The sequence below is a fragment of the Taurulus bubalis genome, assembly GCF_910589615.1.
Source record: "Taurulus bubalis genome assembly, chromosome: 10".
Taxonomy (NCBI): Eukaryota; Metazoa; Chordata; class Actinopteri; order Perciformes; family Cottidae; genus Taurulus; species Taurulus bubalis.
In genome coordinates, this window is record NC_136598.1 from 18,454,159 (window position 1) to 18,465,695 (window position 11,537).

The window sequence follows — 11,537 nt, forward strand, 5'->3', positions numbered from 1 at the left end:
ATAGACATCCTGTGTTCTCTTCCTCTTTTCCAGGTGATGTTGCTTTTGGTTGGGTGAAAACACCCGTTTGATTTCCATCGCTGATAGTAGCAGGGAGCCTGAAAGGGCAGTCAGGTATGCATTATAACTCTCATAATCAATGTATTATCTCCCGTTAACATATAGCTCACACTAATTCATAACACCTATTATTAACATCTAATCTGTTTTTTTAACTGCACATTATGTCAGAAAATCATCTGCTGTTTACCATCAGCATTTGTGACATCAAGACTTTTGATGTAAAATATTTCATGTCTTCCGCAGATCAGGGGTTCTATTTAATATAGACATTTAGTTAAGGCCAGTTAAAGCAAATCTTTGTATTTGAAACCCCCTAAAGATATGGAACATATGAACTCTTTGATTTGTATCTTATATTGTATTACATAGTAGCTATAGTACAATGTAGTGAGTATGTGCCCTTTTCAGTTGTACATTGAAGTGATTGCAACTCCATGCTTCTCACTATACTTCTACAATATGGAGATTTTACATTAGATGAACTAATCTTTGCTCATCTCAGAGTGCAATGGCTCACGATGTCATTCGCCATATTCTTACAGGTTATGAATGAAGAGTAACTAAAATGCAGCTCATATTCAATCTTCAATAGCATCAGTAACACAACATGAATTGCTTCTATTAGTGTTTTCAGAACTTAATCATCCTTTATTAAATTAATGGGGGGCAGGGGGATCAGTGTGTTGAGCAGGGCATGTGTTACATCACCAGCTTAGTCTTAGAAAGAAGCAAAGCATTTTAAAACATCTGGAAATTGTGTATTGAGGCCCAACTCTCAATACAGATCCAGTTTGTGTTAAAGAATAAGGGAATGAACTTCTCAGATGGGCTGCAGGTCCCTGAAGCACCCGGAGTAGCAGATACCCACCATGTGGCTTTATATTTAGGAAACAGATTGCTGTGAAATGGATTTTGTACAGATATGAATGTTAAGTCCTACCATTTAAAATGTTTAAATCTTTTTCCTTACCGTCAGAGAATTAGTGAGTCTGCTTATCAGTCAGTGGTCACTCAATAGTGTAAATCAAGCATTTACCAATACTAGGCTAAAGGAAGACGGGATGTATCTGTTTAGAATATCAACAACATTTATTTAAGTAGTTTTACATGTTTTTTACATATTAAACACACAAAAGTAACTTAAATCTCAATGGTTCCATGTGTTAATTAGAGATTAGAATGATTTCAATGGTGCTTAGAATTAAGTGATCAAAGTATTGAACCAACAGAATAGCATAGTATATTTATAAAGTGCAACTCAACATGGCCAGGTAACTGAACGTGAGATTCAGAAATGTGACAGTTGTAAAATTCAAACTGTTTTCCACAGACATGTTTTAAAAAGTGAAGCTGTAACCACACGATAGGAAGCTTTTCAGTTCTCCAACACAACCTAACCCTTGTTCTAAAATTGCTTATAGTTATGTCACTGAGTCTGCCAGATATGCATAGACAATGGGCAAAGTACAGTTTGTGTCAGAAGGTCCTATATTATCCCAAAAATATCTTCTACAAAGGTGAAAAATAATTCAGTCATTGAGTTTCGGAGGGAAGAAATTACAGCATGTGAGTCATGTTAGTTCCTCATGTTTAGTGTTGTTGATTCAAAACATTTTATTGAGCTCAGCTGCAAAGCCAGCTGCAAAGATGACAACTTTACATTTCCTAACCAAAAGCCGTGGCTTTTCTTTTGCCGATTGTTGTCCACAGTCCTCAAAGATCTTTAAAATGGCTCCTCTTTGCACATCCATTTCTCTGGCTTGTGTATAGAAACATGGGTACCTTTAGTTTCAGAGTCATTTCTCCTAAAGAGTTTACAGGACTTCTCAAGATCATTGGGACTGGTTGTTCTTGTCCCCATCAAAATGTCCTGGTTGCCATCGCTGTCTCTGTCACAAGCCTGCTGTTTTGAGATCAGATGCGTTGAATGCTGTGCATCCATCCCTTTTTTCGCCATTTTATGTTTCATCTTTGGGGTTGACGAGGAAAAGACTGGGTCAATGCAAGGTGATAATGGGCTTTTAAAGTTGGAATATGACATGTCTTGGTAGGTAGTCAAAGGCATGAAGTCAGTTGTATCCTCAATTTTAGGCTTACTTTTATCAATGGAACAATGTCCTTCTTCTACCCTTTCACTTTTTATGACAATGCCTCCCTGATTGTCACTGTCTTCTGTTTTGATGTCGCCTTGTGTATTGTCATCTCTCAAGTCTGCAGAGTAAGTAGAACATGGTGTGAAGTTGTCAGAATTGTATCCCTCCTCATTTGTCTCCTGGTGTTTTTTCTCATGGCTTCTCTTGGTGGCGAGGTAGAGAAAGCGCTGAGGACAGAAGGAGCAGCGATACTTCTTCTCTGGGTTGGGGCTCCGGGGTGTGTTATCAAAGCAGGAGCCATTCTCCATACAGCGGTTGCAGACGTAATCACCACCGGCAGGGGCCTCACCTGGGGGACCTTGTTTACCACAGGTCCGGCAGAAACATGGGTGGGAACCAATAACATGAGCTCTCAGACCCGTCTCTGTGATAAAAGAGCTGTCACAGATGTCACAGTTGTAGGTGGTCCTCGGGCTGGAGTTCCTGCTGAGACTACGTTTCACCTCTCCACTACAACCTGACATGCTCTCTTCTGTCAGCCAAGTACTTTTATCAAGGTGGGCCTCACTCGGAGCAGTTCTATCTGCAGATGTTTCGGGATAACCGTGAAACAAAACCTTTCCATGCTTGAATCTCAACTTCTTCCTTTTCTTTTTAGCTTTGTAAGAGTAGTAGGGACGCCAAAGCATATCAGCTGTGTCACAGTCATTGGGATCTTCGAACGCCTCTTGCACTGTGGCAGAAGTGACTTCCTGTCTCAGACGAAGCCTGGGGCTCTCTGAGTTTTCCCGTGTTGGAGAGCCCTGACTTGGTCTCTCCTCCTCACTCAGTTCTCGGAGTCTCCTTTTCTTTCTGGGGAAGAGTTTAGATCCTTTGATTCGGCGACGGATGATGGCTTCATTGCCTATTTTGACTGTTATCTGACAGAGGGGCATGGCAGCACCATCCACAGATGGACCCGGGCATGCAGGTTTGGCGATATATGTTTCTGTCTTTGCCCCCATCTTTTTATCGCGCACCAGATTCTCAGTGCTTGACTGAAGTATTTCCTTGGTCATATCCTCAACTCTTTTTGCAGAAGCTGATAACTCACCTAACTTTTTAACAGTGTTTAAAGAGTTTAGGAATGGCACATTATGACTGATGTGCTCTGAGTTACTTAGTACTGAAGGATCGTCTTTGTAGCCCACTGCAGGAGACTCAGGTTGCAAAGAGAAGCTACTGTGGTAGTCAGTGAAAGGTGAATCTCTATTCTCATTGTTCAGACTTTGGTCAACGTCTTGGTCACATGGCTTTCCAAAGCTGATGCGAGGCATGACAGGTGCCACCATCTTTGTCGTTGCCATGAAAGTCAGAGGGAACGAAACAGTGTCAGGGTGGCTGCTCAGAGCGTTTTCTTCAAATGGAGGGATAAGAGAGTTGCTCTCTGGTGAAGCTTCATCATCTTTATCAACACTCTCTGAATACGTCTGGCTGTACGTCTTGTATTGTCTCTTTCTAAACTTCATAGGCAGAAGCCTGTAGAGTTTGATTGGATAAACACTGGCTTTCAGACCACCGTTGGCAGATTTTTTCTTCACAGAAAGACTGGGATCAATGCCGTGAAAAGACTTCTGATGGTTCTTTAAGATATAATATGTCATGAATGTCTCCAGGCAGAAAATACACTGATAGCGGCGTTCACCTGTGTGCCAGATTTCATGCTTCGTACGGTACTCTGCCAATGCAAACACTTTATTACAATAATGACAGGGGTATGCCCTCTGCCAGGAATGTACATTCTCGTGCCGCTTCAGACTGGACACGGTGACGTAAACCCGTTTACACATACTGCAGTGGTATCTCCTCTGACTGCCACCTGGCCTCACTGGCTTCCTAACCCGTGGAGGCTCCGATTGGTCCACTTGAAGGGGCTCTGGGGTGCACGGTGCAGAGAGGTCCGCAGAAGGAAGGGGTGTCACGTTGCTCTCCGTGGTCGGTATGTCATCTGAATGGAGTTCTGCCTCTTTGGTTGATATGTCAGTAGCATCCAGTTTAGGCGGGCCTCTTGCAGCTTTGGGACAGATCTGCTCATGGTTGCGCAGTCGTTTGAGGTGTATGAACTTTCTGTGACAAAACTTGCAAAACAAATGACTGACAAAACGCTTTTTATGTACCTCAGCGTGAATGGCGAGAAGAGCTTTATTTGTGAAGATCTCCGGACAGTGGTCACATCCATAAATTGAAATGCTGTCCTCTGTGTGAGGGGAAAGGGTTGGTGGGCCTAGTTCCATTTGAACATTGTCAGTGGCTATAGGTATCCCGGGGCCTATCCTTTTGTCTGTTTCTGCCTCTGAAATAAGCGGAGGTGGGGTCATGATTGCAATAGATGCTGCAGAAACACTGTCAGCTAACGTGGGGGTTATTCTATTTAGTGTATCTTTTTGTGGTTCAGCTGGAGCTGGAAGTATACTACGACACAAAGTTCCTCCCAGCCTGTGGCGCTTTTTAAGCGGACCTACATTCCTGTAAATGAGTTGCTTTGGCTGAGGTATTGCTGGTTTACAGACCTTCTTGTTATCCCACTGACTGCTGTCTATGCCTTCAGTAGATTTGCTTACTGCATATGAGTGCTCTGAGAGGGCTTGCGTTGTCTCATTGTTCTTGTTAAGGCAGGAGGTTGTGGGGTTATTTGACGGGAGCGGTCCTAAATCTGGTGATTGCCTCTCCCTTTTGGTTTGAACCAGAGGGGTGAAAAGATTGTTGCCAGTACACACTTCAGTGATGGAGAAGGCATTCGTGATGCGTGGCCCTCTGTCAATGTCCTCAGGTCGGGGAGCCTCCTGCTTTGCTTTTTTTGAAACTGGAGCTTTGCCACAGTCTGTGGATTTAACACATTCGTCCTGCCTCTGTTGTTCTGCAAGCTTCTCTAAAAAAGGAATTCCCAGTTTTTTCCCAGCTGCCACCAGCCCCCCTGTGTCCTCTGTACTAGGTGATGTCACCTTTGAGCAGTAGATAAAGTTGAGGATGCTGGCGAACACCTCCGACTTCAGGTCCATCAGCTCCAGCACCTGGGGGGAGCTCCATGTCTCAGGAGATGTGAGGGCGTTCCGGAAGTACCCGCTGCAGGCTGCCAGGATGTTCTTGTGGGCCCGAAACTTAACGTCTTCCACCACAATGGTAACATCACAGAAGAGGCCCTGTGAGCGCTGCTCATTGAGCTTGCTAAGCACAGTGTGAGGGTGAGAACTATCCATGAGGTTCTGAGTGCACGGGAACACCACGGTCATCTAAAAAAAGAAGAGAGAAAAATAAATAGTGTTATCAGATTGTTACAAAATGGTGAAATCTGACTGTTTTGATTTTGCTGGAAAAAATCCAGAAGAATCGTGTTCATTTTGTATTTGAAATAGTTGAGCAATTTTGGTGTTTTAACACTAGATGGCAGTGATACCCTGACAGATGAGCTCCAGTGCCAACAGTCTGGCCAACAGTTCTAACATCATAATCTCCATCACGTCTCTCTGAAATTAATTTAAATTTAAACCGTAATGAACGGGTATCACATCATTTAAAACAGACTGTAGGGTCAGCAAAAGACAATCTATTGTAGATTGCGGGCGCTTTTATCGAACTGATAGTGGCACTACCTTCTGCAGTCTCTTCGGATCTTTTGTTTTGTTTGTTCGTATTCTTGTTTATACTGTGTAGAAGAGATCTTAAATCTATTCTAAAGGCTAAATGAGACCAATTTATGTGTATCATTCTAGGGAAGACCTCATTGATGTAGTAATACCGTAATGAAAATACATTTGTTTTGATATAACTGCGAGCTGTAAAACATTTGTAAGTGCTAACATTGAGGGCAATGATTGTTTTGAGTAATGGGATTATGTCTGTTGATACTACAACATGCATTTGAGCAAAAAATGTAACTCCCAAATGCTGCAGTGGAGCTGCTTAGTGGCCCGTGAGTTAGTTTGTATGTCAGCTGACATAAAAACTGATCCAGAATTGTACTGTGAAGATTAGGATTGAAAACGACTGAATGTAGGACAATCTTAATTACTTCCTATATGCGATTACTTTTTGTCTGCACAATAGTTTCCTTTCTTTTCCATCGCTGACTTTTATTATTCCATACATGGAATATTTTTGTCACAAACAACCCAAGTTAGTGATGCACTAATCCAACAAAGTCATGAGAAGATCAGAGCGGAATCTTTCTATAAAAAAGCAGCACCCTAATTGAAATGGAAGTCTTAATGGTAAATTATGCCGTGAGTCACTCAGTCCTGATTATTGCTTCTAATAACTTTATCCCGTGTGCTACCACAACCCCGCACGGGTTCAGTCATCATGACAGTCTTATTCTTCTCAAGGCCGAGGTTAAAATGAAAATGACAGTTGCGCATTGATGACTCATATGCCCTATTTTTAATTGTCAGTTGGTAGTTGAGGCATCCTTTCACTTGTCCCACATGCATTTTTCTGTCAACTCTAAAAACTACAGGGAACAGCTCATTAAGGCCTCATGAGGGAAATGACAGTCATTGATATAATGTAATGTAGCACAGAAGCACAATACAGTAGTAGAAACATTAACATTCTTCGGCCAACTGAAAGAAACTGTCTTAAAAGTATTGCAGTCGGCCTAAATACTATATATCTTAATGGCACATGTCTTAATTCTCCAGTTATTACGCACACTGCACATATTTGTGATCAGGCAGGGAATTAGAGCTTATGCATATTGACAAAGCAGCACTTGTGGATTAGTTTGATTTTGACAGTAAACTAAATGAACTGCAACACTTTGAGGAAGTTAAAGTTCATTCATTCTCACTTTAGAAAGAGGATGTGTCACCCAGCATGGTGTTCTAACTGTGGCCTATTCACTACAGAGTCAGTGTGGTGTGAGTCTGTACTAAGTCATGTTTCACGTTGCTGACTGAATCTGTTAAAACACATTAAGCTTGCCTTTGTAAGTGATGAATCATCACTTCTGAGTCTATCTTTTAAATATCCATCTTTAGTTAGTACTTCACATTATTTCTTTCTTTAAGTCTAGAGTAAAAATCATGCAGCAACAGTGCAATTTAGCACGAGACTATGATTTTCTTTCTCCGGAGATGCGTTCGTAAACTGCTGCTATACGCCGCTATATTTAGAGTCTCTCTGTTGTGAATTTATTTGTTCTGCGTTCTTACTTAGTGGAAAACAGGAGACAAGTTTAATTTATCGTAATCGGATTTTAGTCTGCACAAATTATACTGTGAACATACTCAAGTTATTAAATTAACAAGCAGTTCAATTTGATTTCTTATTTAATTTAATTTAGTCTCGGGCATTACAGTTGACATGGTATTATTCTAAAGAAAATACATGTATAATATTTTTTGTGTACTGCGAAGGGGTTTAGGTAATTTATCAGTGATGTCATATTCTGTTTGTTTTTTTCATCCATTTTCAATTTCGCGTTCGTGCAACAAATCCAATATGGCCGCCATTCTCCAAGCCTCTCAGACTGCTGAAAACACAACCAGCCTCCTGCCTTCTTTCTCAGACAGGCCTCCGTTGTCATAGCAACATGCTATGGCGCAGCACTTATTGGGATTCAGCTGGATGGCAAGTGACTGTATGAGCTGTCTGGGTATTCGGTCCCCTCTCTTCCACAAACATCCTGCCCTCTCTGAGAACCTGCAGCATACAGCAGTCAACAGAGCAATCGAGGTTTGCCTTTGTCCCGCTTGAATGTACTTTGTGTATGTGTATTGGTCTGTGTCTTTGTCTGCAGCAGAAATGCTACCCAAAGGACTTTCTCATCTGATATCAGCAAGTGATGTGGTACAGCTTTTGTTCTAATTTCAAATTTTGTGACGGTTATATATTTTCTTCTGGGTTGCTATTTTACTTTACCACCTTCACTTGCCACAGTTTGTACCAATTGCTGTGGTTTACTGCTACCACATGCTAAGCGGAAATTTAAAAATTGTCATCAGTTCTTATGGCGTTGCCACACCCAACCTTGCTTTACCTCCAAAGCACATGTGATATTATTCTTTACTGTCTCAACCTGAAAAATGAAAAATCCCCACATGCTAAACCACAAATCATGAAATGACAATATAGCACGCAGACACAGTCTTGTCAAACAAAGAGCGAAATGTCAAAGCAAAAGCCACTTCACGCATCTCTGCAAAGCATACTTCCGCAAAATAACAGGTTATGAATTGAGAGAAACCATGCAAACATACCTTAGTAAATCAGAGAGAATGATGCAGGGCAAACAGGAAACTGTGTCATGCAGTATCTCTTTTCTACAGCCCTCAATATACAGAACTAAACATGAAAAACTGTTTTCGTGAGAGCAAGATGAAAGTAGTTTTTTTCTATGATGGTCGCTGAACAGTGGTGTTGTCAGAAGCAGACCTTTTTCTGACGTCGTTCTTCCTCTCCCTCCCTCTCAGTGTGCAGATGACTCCAGCTCAAACGTCCTTCGCCTCTATCCATGCAGCCCAGGTCCTGGGCTAGATCTGCCCTGCCCTCCTCTGAATGTGCCACCGCTGCTATAGGAATAACTCACAGTTTATCCAGCATGTAGCTGAGCCGGAGTATGGGTCTGCCTTTGTGCTAGCTGGGCAACTGAAGCGTTCGTTCTGGAGCCACTGAGCAGGAAGCGGCAACTTTTATTAAGCATGGCAGAGGGCTGAAGGGAGAGCGGAGAGATGCTGGGTGCTACATCACACACCAGCTCAGCGCTCGATGCTACAGCCAGAGAAAACACTCTGCTGCATTGCTGGTAGCAGCGTAGAGTGTGGGGTTCTCCGCTGTACAACAAATTACATATTAAATCTCCCAAGCACCACGCCAGCTCAATCCCGATGCATTGAGGTTGACCAAAAGGAAAACTCTCTTTTGCATGAAATAAGGCTATCCATAGCCCTCATAAAAACAACATGCATCTTGAATGCATAACGCTGCACCATCTGTTTCATGCTTGTGCACACATACTCTGTCTATGCAGGGATATATTACATCAAAGCCTTTCGGCCGTGCTTACGCAGTCTCTGTGGTTAGGTAATGCAGAACCCGTGAGAAGATGACAGTGACTATTGTCCTACTGTGTCTCACAGCAGTCACAGGACAGATGTTCATCGATGCTTTTTCTCACAATCGGAGTGAGTGTGCGAACTAAAATTCAAGGCTGAGGGGAAAAGGGAGTCCTGCTATCCGCAGGGGCTCTCGGTATACCTATATAGAGGCTGCTGATTGATGCAAAAGCAGCAGATGCGTCAGCACTGCAGACGAGGGGGAGGGGAGGTAGCTGAACCCGACGTGGCACTGTGAGCCTCTCGCCAGCCTCCGAGGACGGAAGCGGCTCTTTAATTTACACAACTGAGGTGTAGTCGTAGGACTGTGCGGGTCTTCTCCTCGCGCTGACTGAGACTCCTTTTAAAACCAGTCCGAAAGCCATCTAATTTTATGCACTGTTGACTTCAAAAGACAAAGTAGCAGGTGCCATATCGTTATGCATGCAATCACTGATTGCCCCGAAGGAAACAAGCTATTCAAGGTGTGTTTGTGCTTTAGTCGCTTAAATTCCACTCAATTATCACTCTAAATCGTAGCTGCTATATTGTCCTGTCCATAAATACACAATTAACTACAAGCTCATTCTTCTGCTGACAGCAATACCTGCTTCCTTAAAGAAGACCCCTACATTAGCCCTGGGGAGTAGACAGTGTACACAATGGGCCATGTTGGTGTGACAACTAACAACAACAAAATGAGATAACAATCCAAGTGATGAGGGAAAACTTACCTTCAGTGCATATTCTATAACTGGAGCCATAAAATCTAAATTTGGGAGACTAAGGGGAGCCTGGCTGGTTAAAGTTGGATGAGTTTGTGACAACCACCACAGCTGACTGTTATTTACAGAGACTGCTGTCAGTCATACAATACAATAAGAATGAATTAATGTGAACAAAAAATATTGCCATTACTTAGAATAGTGAGTTGGAGGGTTTTGATGAGCAAGGTGAGGAAGATTACTGGCATTTATAGAAAATACACAGAGTTGTTATCATTGTAACATTTAGTTTATCCCCAGTAACTTCAATAACTTGCGGTGAATGCAGGTTTTGATGGCGTCCATACTAATAATTCTAAACCATTGGTTCTTTTTGCGATCTAGTGCACCTTTTAATCTTTCTTTAACCCTACTAACATAAAATAACCCCCAATTTGAATGTACAGTATGTACCTTATACCTTATTAGTGCATGGAGGCTTAAATACATCTGTGTTAAATCAATAAAATAAAGGTTTTTAAATAATTTTTTACTCCAAGAAATAGTGGACCCTTTTAACCATTGTATTTTTAAGTGGCCAGGCCTTTCTTAACATGCATAAGCTGGCAAATGTGCTTGACAGTTTTGGGAACCATTATTTATATTAATTTAAGAATGGAGAGACTATTCTTTTTATAAATTCACATTCAAAGTAAATCTCATCTCAAACCAAACTGGAATCAACAGTTAATAATTCACTGGCCTTATGAAACACATAGATACTACTCCGTACGGAATAAATGCACAGGCCTCCGATGCTCAGTAAGCTCGGCTGCGGCATGTAGAGACGACGATTAGCAGGGAGGCACACAGCCCTAGAAGGCTGACTAGGCCTCATCGTCATTCTCGAAGCATTTACACTCTTAGCATAGAAAGACACTCATCCTTGCAGTAGCACTCAATGTTACTGCCGTAGCCCGCACTCATACTTTGAGTTGCCTACCAAAATGTCTCTGCGCAGGTCTTGCTGGCCCTGTCTCTGTCGCTCCTGACGCCTCTCTGGTGTTTGTTTAGGAGGAGGAAAGGACAGTATACCCGGCTCCCGCGCTGCCTTTGGCCTAGATTAGGCCTTTACCATCTTCCCTCTTCACTGCTGTCTGGAAGTTGCCTGTGGACTACGATTCTGGCAGAGGTTCCCTGGCCCTGTTGTGTATAGTTGTCTTCTGGACTGGAGGCTGCTGCCACTGCTGCGTCACTCCCGCTGCATCACTGACCCATAAAGAGGAGCTGTGAAGGAGGGGTGGCGTGGTGAATGCGAGGAAGCAAAGGATAAGCATGAAACAACCGCCACGGCTTTACACTGCTCCAGCAAAACGAATGGATGAGGCTTCCGCTTTGCCTTGGTTTAGGGCCTAGTTTCAGCTGTGGTATTCAGGAAGTGGCTCTGGGAGACAGATCCTGTATTGTTACGTAATGAATATTTGTCGTCCGAGATCAGACTCAGCTGAGAAGGCGGTATCCAGTGTTCAGTGGCTAATAATAGGCCATAGTAGCTACCAGTCAAGACTGTGTGTGGTTATGTCAGATCATTCCAACACCCAGTTATC

General features: G+C 42.6%; 1 protein-coding gene across 1 annotated transcript; it reads right to left on the minus strand.

Annotated features, from left to right (window-relative positions):
- Positions 1-1,208: 1,208 nt before the first annotated feature.
- On the minus strand, positions 1,209-11,167 carry zbtb38 (zinc finger and BTB domain containing 38). Its single transcript, XM_079224664.1, has 2 exons — positions 10,934-11,167; positions 1,209-5,425 (listed from the first exon to the last, which is right to left on the minus strand). Exon 2 carries the CDS (start codon positions 5,423-5,425, stop codon positions 1,787-1,789), a length of 3,639 nt encoding a protein of 1,212 aa, XP_079080790.1. The 5' UTR covers positions 10,934-11,167; the 3' UTR covers positions 1,209-1,786.
- Between the last annotated feature and the right edge of the window lie 370 nt (positions 11,168-11,537).